Raw genomic sequence first — 16,350 nt, forward strand, 5'->3', positions numbered from 1 at the left:
TTTTAGGTTAACAACGCAGTAAAATGGAACATGAAATGTGCAGGTTATTACCATCATCTATGGAAAGTTTTCAACTGCTTTAACCTTGAGATCAGAAAGGAATTCCCCTCCCAGCATGGCATCTTACCCTCTGCAACATATTCTTCTCCCAAGAACTTCTCATTAAAATCGATGTTTTTCAGCAGACTGTTGTCAGACAGGGCCTTCCGTGCAACTTCTGGCTTGCTCTGAAGCAACCTGACAGAAAAAAATAAAGAGATGCATAGGACTGAAAAAGTCCTGCCAAAAGCATCTGGAAAAGTCTCTGTAAACATTTTAATGATTCAGAAACGATTTACGGCTTTGTTTGTCATCACTACAAGGATAGAAGACAAGAAGAAAGAAAGATTGACACTTAAAAAAATAACTTTAATTGGCCCCCTTTGGACTTTACGGTAGAAAATAAAAACTTTAAGGAATTACCGATGCAACAATTTCAGTGACTCTTCATTGCTCTTATTGCAGCATTTGTAAAATCAGTTTACAGGGCCACATAATTTTTTTCTGAACCTAATACAAACTCATACAGTGATAAAGTTAATCTATTTAAGTACTGCTCTGGCCATTACCGAACAGAACAGAAGGCCATTTTAATGCTGATGTAAAGCGACACAGATAAAATCCCTTCCTTCCACAGAGATCCATATTATTTGAAGCCATCTTTACTACAAGAGAGCTTTAACTTCTCCTAATGATCGTTTAGATTTAATTAAATCACTATCAATTTGAATCCTGTGAACTATTACCATTAACACTTCAACAGTCCAACTGGAAAACTAAATGCTGGAAGGTCTCACCTCCTGTACTGCTGTCTGGAGACCTCATCTCCACAGAATAGGTAGATTGTAGCCAGCAGTGCACTGGCTAACTGACAGAGGTTCTGTTCTCTTTGGGTGGACTTCATTAGCACAGTGATCACCTGAAAATTCAGATTGATAACAAGTTCAAGTATACACAGAGAAAAATCAACACAAAAACAAAAACTCTTACCTCTTGGGTTCTTTCCTTCAGTACAAACTGTGAAGGCGCGAGGCTGATGACTGAGGGCTCCATAAGTGATCGTGTTTGCACGTCAGAGAAGGCCACAGCTTTGATGAAAGCAGCTCTGGAGCCTGTGTTCCTCACACACAGACACACTTTGCTCACGCAGCCAACAGCGATGTCGGTCAGTGTTGCCACGTAGCCATCTGCACGTTTCCTCTGGTCTTCTAGAATGATGTTGCTGGTGCCGCCATAACCCGACAGTGGAATCTAAGGATCAGAGACACGGGAATGAAATTAATCACAGATGCAGAAAGTGAAAAGAGCGTGACAAAAGAGGAGTAAAACTGTGATAGGAGAAACTATAATGCGTTTGATGATTTTGGTTTTAACGGTCACATCCTCACAGTGAATTTGACTCCGGGCTGTGAAGGTCGAACTCCAGATTGTTTGATCTCCAGCTTGGCCAACATGCAGGCCACTCGGGTGGGAGCAAAAAGAAGGTGGACGGTCACATCCTCTCTGGGACGGATGGACAGCTCTCCATGTCGGGTTAGACGTTCTTCGGGACTGAACAAACTCTGGAGCTGAAGAATTAGAGAATTAAGGAAATTCAACAAATGTTAACTACACCCATCAGTCATAACATTACGACCATCTGCCTAATATTGTGTTGGTCCCATATTGACTCCAACAGACCCCTAAAGTTGTGCTGTGGTATCTGCACCAAGATGTTAGCAACAGATTTAAGTCCTGTAAAGTGGACTTAAAGGATGTGAGGCTGGGCCTCCAAGAATCACACTTGTTTGTTCAGCACATCTCACAGATGCTCGACTCGATTAGTATCTAGGGAATTTGGAGGCCAAGTCAACTCGTTCTTGCACTCCTCAAACCAAACCAAACATTGCTGAATCATTTTTGCTTTGTGGCAGGGCGCGCTATCCTGTTGAAAGAGACCACAGCCATCAGGGCGTACAGTTTCCATGAAAAGGTGCATGTGGTCTGTGGCTATGCAGCCTAATTTCCTTCGGGATTAATAAAGTATTCTGATTCTGATTATACGCAACAAACAGTGAGGAACTCTGTATTCTGACAACTTTCAATCAGAACCAGCTTGAACTTGACCACATGGGCCAGGTTCAAGCTGGTTCAAAGCTAAAACTTTGCTCTCCATGTGCCTCAATGAGCCTCAGCTACGCACGACCCTGTCGCTGGATTGCCACCACTCCTTCCTTGGACCACTTCGGATACATACTGACCATTGCAGACCCAACAAGACACCCCAACTCACTCAAATTGTTACACTTGCCCATTTTTCCAGTTTCTAATACATCAACTTTGAGGACAAAATGTTCACTTCCTCCCTAATATATCGCACCCACTAACAGGTGCCATGATGAAAAGATAATCAGTGTTATTCACTGCAGTCAGTGGTCAGAATGTTATTCCTGATCAGTGTAGATTCCACTGTGCCAGATTCCCAATACACAAGAAAAGTAGTAAAAAAAGAAAACACACAGTTCCAACCAGTACATCAGGAAAAGAAAAAGAAAAAGAACCAAACAAACAGTATGCGCTACTCACAACACACAACAAGAATAGAGATGATGTGCACCTGAAAACAATCTTGGTCTTGGCCTCGAATAAGCAGGCGCAGCTGCTGTGTGGCGTCAGTCGAGTTGTTCCTAAGGACCAGCTTCTGTTGGCTAAAAAAACAAGCGCTCTTGGTTACGTGACAACAGTCAGTGTACACAGTGCTCTCCGTCTAACTGGACCTTTGACAGACTTTGAACACTGACAATCATTTTCCTACTTCATGTACGAGTAGCTGGGTCAAATCTGGATCTAGCTAAAACTTTAAAGAATACTTGTTGAGGGGGATTTAGCCTGCTTACTGCTGTCTCTTCTATGCTGCCCTTCAGCGAGTATAAATAAATTGTGCATTATGTTGAAATAGCTTCTGAGGAATAACACTCCCGGTAGATGCCCACTGTCCCTTCTCATGAATAACATTATACAAGTCTTAATAGAATAAGATGGACCACTGGGCCTTGAGATTTTTATTGATTACTTTCCAATGAATAATTGATACCTATAACATGTTTTCTTTTTCTGCAAGTGTGTAGCTGTGAAATTAATGAAAAACTGAAGAAAAAAAAAAAAAAATTGCTTACACGGCACGTCCCAGGGTGACTCCTCCCCAGGCTACAAACTGCTTGTTAGAGAGGATTGGTGGGACGTTATTGGTCAGACCAGGGCCGCACACTGCTGCAGAGGGGAGTGCATGCTTTCCAGAGTCCTCAGGGGTTACTTCTCCTTTCAGTGATACCTCATACTGAGGGCCGGACAGTAGCACCAAAATGGTGAGAAGGCTGTAATATAAAGTTAATTGTAAGAATTGAGTTTACAATATATTACAACACTTTGGAGGGGTTTCAAAGTTACAATCCAGGACTGCTGTATGAGTATAGTTCATTAAAATGAAGAGTCATTAAAACAAATATATATTTAGAGTCCTAAAAGGCACCATTATATACATTTGCTGGTAATTTCAGAGTCAGACTGGATTAAATTACATCAATACAAAAGATACAGGGTTATAAGTCATTTCAATGCACGCCTCCTATCAATCAGGACTGCTGTCACAGTCGTTTTTTCCATTTTAAGTCTAGAAACCGGGGTAAGCATACAGATGTTACACGTAGCCAAATGTCATTTACTAGCAGTCTACAAGTAATCCATTTGTATTATCACAGTTGTTAAAATCCTTTTCAGAATGAAATTGTGGTTTTGTGTTTAAATCTGGTTGCTACAAAAAGAACCTCTTACAATCATGAAAAGTTATATACCTGTCTCTACATTTTCGGTTGCCCTGTGCTTTGAAAGACACAACAATGGCGTGTTCCTCTCCCACTCTCAGGGTCAGTTCATTGGGTGTGACAGAAAAACTGTCCTCGTTGTCACTGCACTGTAAACAGGAATGAAGGCAAACGGCAAAGGAAAAGTGATTCCAGTTGAATGAGCAACAAAAAAGGAAGAAATGTACAGTGGAAGGGAAAAGAAAAAAAAAAAAAAAAACAGGAGCACAAAGAAATAAAGAAGGTGAGAAAGAAAGGGAAAAATTGAAGATGGAAGTTGAGAAAGCAAAGAAAAAAAAAAAAAGGAAAAAAAAAGGCAAAATATCAATGGATCCCTGCTGTGTTTGCCACAATCTGAGCCCAAAATGTCACAGAGGCTTACCCAAACCCCAGATCCAATAAGAAAAGTAAAGGTCAGAATTACCTTGAGTTTCAGCTGCACATCAATGTTTCCTGCATTCTTTAATGGCAGCGTCTGTTGACTAGATTTACCCAGTGGAGCAGACAAGCTGACAGTCTAGACAAAGAAGCACAAGAAAGAAAAAACAGTTCGCTACCAACTCAAAAGGCCAGTGTACGTTGACAGAGTGATAACTTATACACGTTAACAAAAAGTTTTGATTTTTTATAATAAAATAAATGAATGTGTCCACTCTTAAATGAATGAGTCATTTTATGAAAACAGCCTTTTTTCCTCTTTACAGATGTGCTGTTTACATGCTGTTCAGCATAAATAAAAAGCTTTCTGAATAAAGGAGCAGCTCTCGCCTCTCCGAGACTAGCCTCTTTTCATTCTTCCACAATGACAAAATTATTTTACAAATTTCTGAATCAGAATACTTTATTACTCCTTAGGGAAATTATGTGCTCATCTCCTCTTCATTAACCTTTATAAAAAAACAAAAAACAAAAAACCCCAAAACAAAACCATACAAAAATAAAAAATAAAAAAAAAAAAAAATAATGCACATTTCATTAGCTGGGAAAAAAAAAAAAAAAAAAAAAAAAAGCGTCTTTGGTTTAAAGTATGTATTCTTAAACCGGTTAAGTGCACAGCACATACACTCATCCACTAACAACAGATACCCCATTGCTGACACTACTTACTAAACGATACTTGAAAATATTTCCTTATTTCTGAAGATGCCACAAACACGATTAAAGGCATAAGACCGCACAAACACCGCCATCATGCAGTGGGGGAAAGAATTTTTCAATTCCCTGGTGAATTTATACGTTTTCTCAGTTAAATCTACTTGAGTTTGTTCTGCTTTACCCTCAAAAAGGGGGGAATATTATTTCTTAGTGCGTACTATAATTGATAGTTGCAAAAACCATGTTAACAAGGGCTGTACATATTTCATTGTCATATTCAGGAAGAAATGCTAAATGATGTTAAGCCAGTTGCCATTAGTTTAAGAACAGCCACACAGCAGCTTAGTTACCTGCAGATCTTTAGGAGCATGGACCCTTGCAGTTCCAGACCTGGCCCTGAGGGGAATGCTCCTGATCACACAACTGGGACCAGGGGAGTCCACTTCAATGTCCACACGGGCACTGTACTCATCAGCTGGACCTAGTTCTCCTAAAAAGGATAACAACACACACTTACCTTTAGTAGGAAACAACTTCTGCTTTATTATTTCTACTTCTACTACTCACTCTAGGAATATCATGGGTTAAGTGATTTGTTAAATATATTCCAAAAGAAAAAAAAAAGCTTTAAGTATAATTATTGTGTCCAGACTGGTTACCAGAAGAAGCTGTATACTTCTGAGGGGCCTTGAAATGAACCCAGACCATGAAGCTTTCTGGATTCTGGAAAAAAAAAAAGTTTCATTTATTATGATACATCATTAGGTGGACTTTAGGTCAGACAGGATCTCTCAAACTGAAATAACCATGTTGAAATGCTCTGCTTGAATACCACAAGTGTTTAAGCAAGCCTTTGAGTAACTGTGACACAAACACGTGCAGCCGTGAAATATTTTAAATGGCGGACTCTGACAAGGATTCTAATTATTTTGGCAACTCAAACCTCTCCATAGTTGGCATGCATCACATGATTCATCACAGAAGGAGAGGAAACGGGGGTCATGTGTCCAGTCGGCTGTGTTCCCTCAGATGTCATGGTAACAGGGTGCTTGGAAAAGGTGAAGCATCTCCATGCTGTGGCGTTCTGTTGGAATAAAGTTTAGAATGTAAACCACTCAGATACGTTTCATTATACCAACTGTGTTTCTGCTGAACAAAGCAATGCAAGAACTGGTTGTTATTAGTTATCTATGCTCCAGTGCAGACACTGTCTTTTTATAATATAGAAACATTCTCTGGCTTTTGCTTGATCATTAGCTTTGATGTGATATTAACTTTAGATTACGTTATTTTGTGTTTTAACCCATCATTTGAACCTCGACCCTCTGGTTTGATTCTTTACACAAATACATCATCTTGAAACTGGACAGTTACCAAGCATGGTCATTGCAAAACTACTATGGATCAGCACGTGTGTTTTTGAGTGATTTAAAAAGATACATAATCATTTTTTATAGTGTCATTATAGTACAGTGACTTACTGCACTGATGACCAGTCGGATGGGTACTGTGGCATGTGTCCTGTTGAGCAATTTCAGAGGAAGAGATTTAGCACCGCCTCCAGGCAGGTCTCCAAAATCCAAACAGCCAGATTTGCCCACTTCAACCTGAGAACCAAAATGAATTTGAGTCTAGTTAAATCCTGTGAAATGCATTTCATAACGAGTCACTAAAGAAGAGAAAAAAAGAAGAGTGTCTAAGAATATTAGCTCAGCTAATACTTTTAGCCTTTTTCTTCCCCTTGATTTTCATTTTCATGAATTTTCTTTTAACAAAACACTGGGGAACCTCACCTCCAGAGCAGGGTTCTCCGCTATGGCAACAAGCACCACCCTTTTAGCAAATATGTTAGCCCTGGCAGCCACCTCTGTCTCAGCAGATGCTGGCCAGGAGCTAACACTGAGGACACACTGGTAGACACCAGCATGGGGAGGTATGAACAACACCTTCTGCTCCTCAGTACTCTTTGGGCCAATGATTGTCTTGTTCTTCACCATCAGCCACTGGTAAGGCAAGCTCTCCACCTTTAGGGAAAGAATGAAGCACATGTAAAAAATAAAATAAAATACGGAGTCATGGCAACTCAAGAGATTTAAAAAAAAAAAAAAAAAAAAAAAAAAAAAAAGAGATAGTGTACTTTAAATATACATCCTGTGATATATGATATTCACCTTTTCCCCATCAATGGCCAGACTATTAACGGTAATTGAAACTTGTTGCCATCTCTCAGACGGGTTGAAAAGGCTGAGGGAGGTCTGTGAGGCTATGCCCACACAGCAGGCATGAGAGAACCGCAACTCCTCTGGCACCACCACTTGGCCTGAAAATGACAGTGGAACAGTAATACATGACAGAGAAACACCAGTCCTCATTGCAGGAAAAGGAAAAGGCATATACTTATTACAAGTACAGACAATGAACTCTATGAAGTGCATTAATAGCCTCATCTAAAAAAATATACAAATAAATTAAATAATTTTTAAAAAATGAGTTATGCAAGTTTTTATAAATTCTAGAGTGTGTACTGATATTTCTTCTACTATTATTGATCACTGATAATGATGCTTAAAAAAAACAAACAAAAAAAAACAACAACAACTGCTACCTCGCAGTTCTTCAAGACCGCTTGTCACCAGAGGATCTGCAGTATACTGACTGAAGGGTTTCCCCATCATTCCAATGTCCTGCTGGCTCTGATGTGGTCTGGGAAGGAGATGGGATCCAGCAGCACCAGAAATCCCCAGAGGACCAGATGTTGTGTGGATGTGTCTGACCGGTAGATCACTGTTTGGTATGCCTGTCAAAAAGGAGGAAGGACTATTTAAAGCTTATATTGTCTGGGTTTAACCGTCATGAAGTACCAACACCTCAGCATGTTTACTTAGGAAGTGAACGATGGCAGACCTGCTGAGGCAACGGTATAGAGACCGCTTTCTGTTGCTCCCACATAAGCAGCTGGATGTAGTGGAGCTTCAGGTCCCAGATACTGCTGAGCCAGCTGAGAGTTGAAGAGAGCACGTCCAGTGAGGAGAGACTGCACATCTCCTTGGTGGGGAAGGTCAATCGTGCCAGGACAATGAGGCTTAAAGCTGGGGATGGGCACATAGTGAAGTCCGTCCGATGAAAAGGTTGGAGGCATACCGAGGCCTCCGGTGTACACTGACGATGAAACTGAGCTAGCAGTACCCCACTGCTGGGAGCTCTGAGGAGCTGTGGAGCTGCTAGTCTGTTGAATGTTCAGATTGCTACAATATCCTGAGTCCACTTTAGTGAGCTGCTTTACATTAGACTCAGAGAGGTGCTTGTGGTTCCTGCAGCTGGTGGAAATGTCACCGCTTCTGTTCCCAGGACAGTGGTAGTTACATTCACTCTGGCTGCGGGTGCAGCTCAAAGCAGAACCACTACGTGAGGGGTCTGGGCTTTTATGTGGCCGGGGTGGGAGTGGGTCTAGACTTCTGGAATGCTGTGTCTGCACCTGATCGAGGCTTTTGGAAAGGCCTGGAATCTCCATACAAGACTGTGCATCTGGATCCACAGGTGGGGTAGGACTGAATCTGATGATGGTGGTGCTCAGTGCCATGCTAGAATTATTCTGTTGAGCGCAAACAGCCCAGCACGGGGGGGAAACAAAAAAAAACAAAACACAACATACACAAAAATTAAGATAAATACAGTACTACACTCTTTTCACCAAAAGCACAACCGGGAACAAAAATCTAAATGCATCATTTCATGTATTTAAGCTGGATCAAATTTTCAATGCTGTTACAACCCAAGTCAGGCACAATTGACTTTTTCATGGTGTACCTTTGGTTTCTCGGGTGTAGGTACAACAGTGCCATCATTCAGTGAGATGTAGGTGAGTCTGCTGAGACTAGGGCTGGAGCAGTTACCCTGAGGAGAAAGGTCGTAACCAGGATGTCTGTTTGCCAGACGTCCGGCAGATGAAGGTGGTGACAACATACTGGGAAGGCAAGACAACATGGATAAAGTAACAAATGAATAACGGCTAGTAATAAAGACATCTATTAAGTGTCAGTAGTGATGAGTTTTGACTAAATAATAAAAAGATGAATGACATACAAGAGAACAGGGTAGACATTTGAAGACTTGAGCTAAATTTAAAATGAGGTCATGCTAACAGCATTACCAAACAACAACAAACATTAAAAGCATTCATTTTATAGAAACAATGTGTGACACAATACCCATCTGCACTGGGAACAGAGGTCTGACTTGGAGAGGAGTGGGTAAGAGGAGAAGTGGATGGTCTGAAGTTACACTGAGTCTCCTCCATACACTGCTCAGAAAAACCTTTTCGGCCAGAAGCAGAAAAAAAAAATCTTGTAAATATTCCAACTGCAGCAATCCTTACCAATAATCAACATTATGGTGGAGACCAATGCTTTTATGGTACCAAGTACATTAGTCATGTTTGTTTTTGTGGATTACACGCACCAGATGTAGGGTCTACAGAAGACTGAACATTTCCAACATGCTTCTCCAGTGGGGCCGAAGCAGCAGCGATATTCCTGGGTGGTGGTCTCTCACAATTTCTGGATGTGTCCACATGCTTCTGCGTCACGGGAGAGGAACCTTTATGGCAAGGGAGGACTGACTGCCCTTTCATCCAGCCAGGGGAGGTTCTGGGCAAGCCAGGTGAAGCAGCAGAGCTTTTATTAGTTTTGTGTGGGGTTTTAGAAGGGCTACCGTTGGATGCTTGTATGTTCACTTCTGCTGGCTTGATTCCACCTAATGAAGCACAGGTAGTGGCTGAGGAAGCAGCATGAGATAACACTGTGTCTGTAGGAGGTTTGTGTGTGGAAGAGCCCACAGATCTCCTGGCAGAGCTCAGTGACGGTTGAGGGATAGAGCTGGCGGGCGCGATCGTTGACTCTCTCCTGATGTCTTTCTCCATCCCCCATTTTTCAGGATGTCCTGCCTGAGGGTTCCTCTGAGAGCTGCTGAGATTGTTAGCCCAGCTGCTCAATTCAAGGGTGGTGTGAGCCCCCAAGGAATCACTGCTGCCAGAAACATCAACCTTTTTCAAGTATTTCTCCATATCAAAGCCACTCATCTCTCCTACACACGTGCTTCTCTGCAGTGTGTCTAGAATGCCACTCTGATCGGGCTCAGGGAGGATCTAGATAGAGACCAAAACAGTGTTTCAATGTTTCCATTTTCTTTTTTTAAGTTAAACACTGAAAGAACATGTTTAGAACCTTAACCATTCCTTAATCTGAACTACAAGTCATAGATATAACTAAGACACTTAAACATATTGTTAAATAAACACTCAATGCTTACATGCAGAGCTGAGGTAGGTTCCTCAGTGCTGCTGCCAGCAGGTCCCGCTTTTGCAGACTCTGCATGATTCCTCGCCCTACTCTTCTTGGACAGCTCCATGATCATGGCAGCCAGCTGTGATGGGTCGTTACTGATGGATGCATCCGCAATGGCTGAAGCAATTGTACTGATACTAAGCATCAGTGGACTGCTGTTATTGTCAGGGAGCGCATAGCTCTGATTAGCCAAGCTTGAATCAGAACTGGGGCTATCACTGCTGTCTGGATGTGCAGCTCTAATGCCATTTTCCTAAAGAGGAAAGTGATTTTATGTCATAAAACTGTGCATGTAATCTTTAAAATATCATTTAAAAAAAAAATTTAAAAAAAAAGGGGGGGGGGGGGGGGGGGAATCTACATACCTCCTTTTTACAAGAGTCTACATCAGTGGTCCCTTTTGGTGACATCCTTTCACCTGGAGCTTCAAGAGTTTTATCTAGTTCCTCTGCAAGAAGATGAGTGTAAGCAGAGAAGCACAAAAATGAACAAAACACACAAAAGATTGTTCTATTCTATAAGCTTTTAAAATAATGCTCCAGCAACAGCGATGCTACAAACACACCTGGGTTGAGAGTTTTGTCTGCTTCACTGAGATCCATGGTGTCACTGGAAGGAGAGCCATCTCTATTTGAGAACTCTGAAGGGTGAATCAAGGCAAATGGCTCCCTTTTTTCTGGAGAGGTAATGATGTAGCCAAAGGATGGCTAGAGGAACAAACAAAAAAAAAAAAAAAAAAAAAAAAAGCTTTTTAATAATTTCACACTTTTTGCAATTTCTTCTCTTCCTCTCAGAATTTGTGGAATTTTCAAACAAACAAAAAACTCTTTGGCAGCTGCATCTGTCCTGCCATGCCCACCTTTATGCAGTCTTAGTAGTCACCCAACTTTGTTGAGTTGGAGAAAAGAACAATTTTAAATTTCAAAGTAGCTTTTACTGACCCTTTTAACTAAATCACTGGAGCTTCCCAAACAGCCGAGAGCTTCAGAACGCTGTCCAAAAAACTGCCCAAAAGAAAGTCGCAGATAGCTTTCATCTCCTTGCAAAAATTCTGATGAGACCTGGGAGGCCCTCATTAGGACGTGGCTGTTGAAGGGCAATTTCCAGGACGAGTCGCTGTGAAAGGTGCCGTTGCTGCTGGCTGGTTCGATCTGTTCCTCCTGAATGATACATTACACCACCAGAGACCATTCTTTACACCAAAACACAGGGTTCATACACATTTTTCAGGGTCAAATTCAAGCACTTTTTAACCCTTGGATGCACAACCTACCAATACCTACACTCTTCCACGAGTGGGGTCAAAAATGACCCCAAATAAAATCAGTGCATTTTGCTATAAACTCGGCTGTTATTCTTCAAAATCTTTAAAACAAAGAGTTGTAACATTCTCATATTTGAGGTATTCCTCATAAAACATGTTTGTGACATGAGGCCCTTTGCATTTTTATTTATTTTTTCATTAATTTTAAGAAATTGGAGTTTTTGTATCACTTTTGTATGCTTGCTCGGCCTATACTGCAGAAGCTGGGTCTTCCTTCTGAAAGGCACAAGTTGTTCATCCACTGTAACACAATCACTGAGGATGAATTTCTGCCTGCAGTTGACCAGGAACGGGCCCCATATGTAGCGGAAAGCTGCCATGTGGTTTGTTTTCAGTCAGTAGGTTCTGGTCCTCTTGTCATCAAAGTGCAAGACGGGCGAATATCTTCAAATCTTTGAATTGACATAGTGGCCTTGTAGTGGTTATGTTTGATTACATTTTTCCACTCTTTTCCCCTTTCTGTGGCTACTCTTCGTGTCCATGTTTGTGCATGTCAGCACCTCTTCTGTTATATTATCAGACATGAACATCTTCCATGCATCTATTGGGGAGACAGTACTAAACCCAGGTGCAAGCCCTGGCCGTCTAATTCAGAATATTGTGGCTAGAGCAGTAAGAGGGGCTCATTCAGTTAGACTCAATATCCATTTCCTCTTCAGAGGACTCTTAAGAGGACTCCTCTGTGTCCGACTGGCCTTGTTCAGTGGGGGGTACAATAGTCTGGGTCCTCTATATCTGAGATGTCAGATTCTGAGTCAATGCCTCTGATGGGCTCGTCATGCCATCTGTCCTGAATCATTTGTAGGGCAAGGTCCACAGGGATCCTAGCTGGCCTCATAGCAGCCATGGTACTTTAGATATTTAAAAATAAAAAAAAAAAAAACATCAGAAAGTACAATGTTTGAAATGCACAGAAAACTATAAACAGGGCTGCGCATAAATGGTCCGCAGGTGCGCATTCGCTGTCAAAATAAAAGACCAGATAAGAAGTTGGAACGCGCGTTTGCATACATAAAATGTTCTGGAGGAGGACAGACATTTGTTCAGAACTCTTAAAGATGTCGGAAAAGCAAGCTCCGTAAGCAATTACTTTGGTGTTCCTCCACCGCAAAAGAAGTGCATATTCTCGGAATTTCTGGGAATACTTTTATTTTGACAGCGAATGCGCACCTGCAGACCACTTATGTGCAGCCCTGACTACAAATCGTGTATGTTACTGTGTAAAAATTAATTCCTGATCCATCAGAAGTATAAGTGGGACAGTCAGAGTTGTTAAGAATGAAAGTTTCATAGAAGACTCCATAGGAACTGCCTGGGGTCATTTTTGACCCACTTGTGGAAGAGTGGGGTAGTGATACAAAAAACTGCATTTTTTTTTTAATTAATGAAAAAATAAATAAAAATGCAAATGGCCTCATTTTACAAACATATTTTATGAGGAATACCTGGAATATGACTATATTACAACTTTTCATTTTAAAGATTTTGAAGAAAAACAACCCGTGGAGTCATTTTTGACCCCACGTGTGCGTCCAAGGGTTAAGCACATTCAAGGTCAATTTTCAAGCTTTTCCAGCACATTACCAAAAAAGAAGAAAGCATGTTTCACTTTGCATCACCTCAGTAAGACCTTGTAAAAATTTAAACAAATCATCTTAGGTCGACTTAAATGTCTTTTGTCCCCCTTTTGTTAAAAGAGAAAAATGCAGCACACAAAAATAGTGAAAAAGGAAACGGTTGCCTTACATGCATATAGTGCACAAACTCAAAAAACACATTCCTCTTAAAAATTAAGATGTGCAAATGTGAACAAATCAACTTGTTAGAGATCTTCATCTCCACTGTAAATAAACAACAACCCAGAAAACAAGAAAACTGCACCAAACACCACAAACCCCAACAAATTAATGTCTTCTCATCAGATATTGAAGCTTCTTTCCTGTGTGACATAAAAAAAAATAGGAGACAGATGTTTGTTTGTTTTTTTGTTCTTTTTAACTAGTTAAGCACCCACGCCCAGAAAAATGGTAAATGGCCTGTATTTGTATAGCGCTTTACTTAGTCCCTAAGAGCCCCAAAGTGCTTTACACGTTCAGTCATCCACCCATTCACACACACATTCACACACTGGTGATGGCAGCTACATTGTAGCCACAGCCACCCTGGGGCGCACTGACAGAGGCGAGGCTGCCGGATACTGGCGCCACCGGGCCCTCTGACCACCACCAGTAGGCAACGGGTGAAGTGTCTTGCCCAAGGACACAACGACCGAGACTGTCCAAGCCGGGACTCGAATCGGCAGCCTTCCGATTACAAGGCGAACTCCTAACTCTTGAGCCACGATCGCCCAGTGGGGACATTTCATTTTCGAGCAGGAAGCTCCCCCTTTTTGTTATACCCTTTAGATCAGGGGTCGGCAACCTGCGGCTCTGGAGCCATTCCAAAATGTCTTGTGACAATCTCATTGGCTTAGGGAGTGATGATGTCATAGGGAGATCTTAAGAATCTTAGGTCCTTTGATGAGTTTCCTTAAGTTGGGGTGAGAAACAGCAAGTTTTAGATCGTTTTAGCAGCATCTGTGTTTGCAGCCTACAAACGTTCACCACAGAAACAAAGTCATCGTATTGAAACTCCAACATGTTTCCAAGAAAAAAGAACAACCAATTCAAAAAGATTACGCCGCCTCTCCTTCCTGGCGTGGCCGGCCAATTTCCCCAAATGGCGTGTCATCCTTCCAAAGGGCGTTAGAGGAGAGTAGGAATGAAAACTACCTTCTCCAGAAAAAAATGCAACAAATTGAAGAAGAGAAACTTCAACTCTTCAAAATAAAGAGCTGCAAGACAGACAACAGCGCCAGCCGGACATAAACATTATTAATGAGGGCTGGGGAATCAAGTTTGCCCAGACCTGAGAGCAGTTTGTGCACCTCATTAAAGAAAACAGGCAAAAGAGTGCAGAACTAAAAGAAATGACCAACCAGCTCCAAGACAAGAAAACGATGACTGATAAGATACAGTGGGATCTCCAATACATGGAGCGAAGGAATCAGCTCCTCCAAAGACAGCTCCATGAAGCTGTGGAAGAAAAGAAAGAATTCCTCCAACAGAAGGAAGAGCAGGACAAAAAGCAAAGAGACATGCAGCACGAACTGAAGAGCATGCAGGAAAAATACCAAATGCTGAAAGAAAGCCTGGATGAAACACTGCGCCAAAATAAAGACCTTCTTCAACAGAAAGAGCAACAACAAGAAAGACTGAAAGAAGGAAAGCGTATCGTCCAGGACTTTGAGTCTAAAAATCTAAAACTGCAAGAGTTTTGTAATCAGCTGGAGGACAAAGCAACTAAAGTGGAAGAAGAAAAGGACAAACTGGAGAAACGCTGCTCACAGATGCAGCAAAGGATCGAGCAAAATGCGAGAAACAACTCAGAGCTCGTTAAGGGGATTTTGGTGGAATATAATAACTTGAAGCGTGAAAACACTCAAATGCAGGCACAAAAACAACAACAAGACAAAATACATGAAGACCTGCAGCTCACGCTCCAAGAAATCCAGAAAAGAAACGAGCAGCTGGAAGACAAGCACAAAGAGGTCCAACAGAGAAATGCAGACATGCACAAGGACAAGCTGATACAGGAGGCAACATCCAAACAACTCCAAGACAAGCTTGAAGAACAACAAGCAACATTAGAAGAGGTGGAACAAAGATGTGAGAGACTTGAAAAGCAAAACACAGAAACAATTGATGAGTTGAGAAATCTCATCCTGGAGAAGAAAAAAGCGCTCGTGGAAAAGTGCATGAAAAAAAAGAAAAAATGGTTCCACTTGTTCCGGAGGAGAGACGCTACTGCTTCCTCACCTGATGTAGCCTCGTCTTGCTCCACCTCTGTTAACTCCCCCAACCAGTCCCGGCAGTTGACTGTCCCCTCCTGAGCCTGGTTCTGCCGGAGGTTCCTGCCCGTTTAAAGGCAGTTTTTCCTCCCCACTGTCGCCAAGTGCTTGCTCAGAGGGGATTGTTGGGGTTTTCTCTCCTCTACCTTTTTTCTTCATTTACTTGCTTGTTTAACTTTTTTTTCAACTTATCTAAATAAACCATTTGAATTTATCCTTTGAGTATTTTTCATCTCATCTTTACAGAATTTTTCCAAAACAATTTCAAACATTCAGATCTGTCTTTTATTTTCTTCTTGAAACCTCATAACAGTGCAGCAGAAACTTCAAGTTACCTTCTTTTATTGTATGGCAGCAGCAAACTGCTCTAAATAATATGCCAGCAAAAAATCTGGTGAGGCAGTGATATGTACCTGCATGAACTGGTGCTCCTTTTCAAATTCTTCTTGATCCTTCACTATCTTGTCCATAGCGTCACCTGCAAGAGAAGGAAACATAATCCAAAAACTCAATCAATGTATATTACATACAAATGAAACAGTGTGGTATATAAATCTAATATTATAATAGAGTTGTGGACCATACTTGCAGGAACAAAATCCTCTGTCTCAAACTGGGCAGCACTCTCTGAGGCCTTTCCGGCAACCTCTTTTTCAAAGGACGAGTAATATGCCAGGTCTGTCACCCACTGCCCCTCTTCATTCTGATACACTACATTATGAGTGGCACTGGCACCTGAGGGGAGCAGCAGTGTTGTTAACATGTTACATCAGTCTCAGATTTTTACATCATAATTGAGCCTCGGTATTTATTCAAGAATAA

General features: G+C 41.5%; 1 protein-coding gene across 2 annotated transcripts in view; it reads right to left on the bottom strand.

Annotated features, from left to right (window-relative positions):
- cep192 (centrosomal protein 192) overlaps positions 1-16,350 on the bottom strand; it is a 32,321-nt gene that overhangs the window by 9,144 nt on the left and 6,827 nt on the right. For both annotated transcript variants that reach the window (XM_040013248.1, XM_040013247.1), the window contains exons 15-39: positions 16,114-16,263; positions 15,942-16,006; positions 11,257-11,475; positions 10,881-11,022; positions 10,681-10,763; positions 10,281-10,568; positions 9,432-10,116; positions 9,182-9,287; positions 8,781-8,937; positions 7,878-8,565; positions 7,579-7,770; positions 7,145-7,293; positions 6,767-6,997; positions 6,455-6,580; positions 5,917-6,057; positions 5,633-5,696; positions 5,324-5,463; positions 4,303-4,395; positions 3,870-3,988; positions 3,195-3,392; positions 2,636-2,726; positions 1,428-1,607; positions 1,030-1,290; positions 837-958; positions 128-237 (exon numbers count right to left, since the gene is read on the bottom strand). In XM_040013248.1, coding sequence (XP_039869182.1) covers positions 128-237; positions 837-958; positions 1,030-1,290; positions 1,428-1,607; positions 2,636-2,726; positions 3,195-3,392; positions 3,870-3,988; positions 4,303-4,395; positions 5,324-5,463; positions 5,633-5,696; positions 5,917-6,057; positions 6,455-6,580; positions 6,767-6,997; positions 7,145-7,293; positions 7,579-7,770; positions 7,878-8,565; positions 8,781-8,937; positions 9,182-9,287; positions 9,432-10,116; positions 10,281-10,568; positions 10,681-10,763; positions 10,881-11,022; positions 11,257-11,475; positions 15,942-16,006; positions 16,114-16,263 — 4,800 coding nt within the window. The remainder of the gene's footprint in view (positions 1-127; positions 238-836; positions 959-1,029; positions 1,291-1,427; positions 1,608-2,635; positions 2,727-3,194; positions 3,393-3,869; positions 3,989-4,302; positions 4,396-5,323; positions 5,464-5,632; positions 5,697-5,916; positions 6,058-6,454; positions 6,581-6,766; positions 6,998-7,144; positions 7,294-7,578; positions 7,771-7,877; positions 8,566-8,780; positions 8,938-9,181; positions 9,288-9,431; positions 10,117-10,280; positions 10,569-10,680; positions 10,764-10,880; positions 11,023-11,256; positions 11,476-15,941; positions 16,007-16,113; positions 16,264-16,350) is intronic.

This window comes from Simochromis diagramma, unplaced genomic scaffold, assembly GCF_900408965.1.
Source record: "Simochromis diagramma unplaced genomic scaffold, fSimDia1.1 OVJJ01000618.1, whole genome shotgun sequence".
NCBI classification, from domain to species: Eukaryota; Metazoa; Chordata; class Actinopteri; order Cichliformes; family Cichlidae; genus Simochromis; species Simochromis diagramma.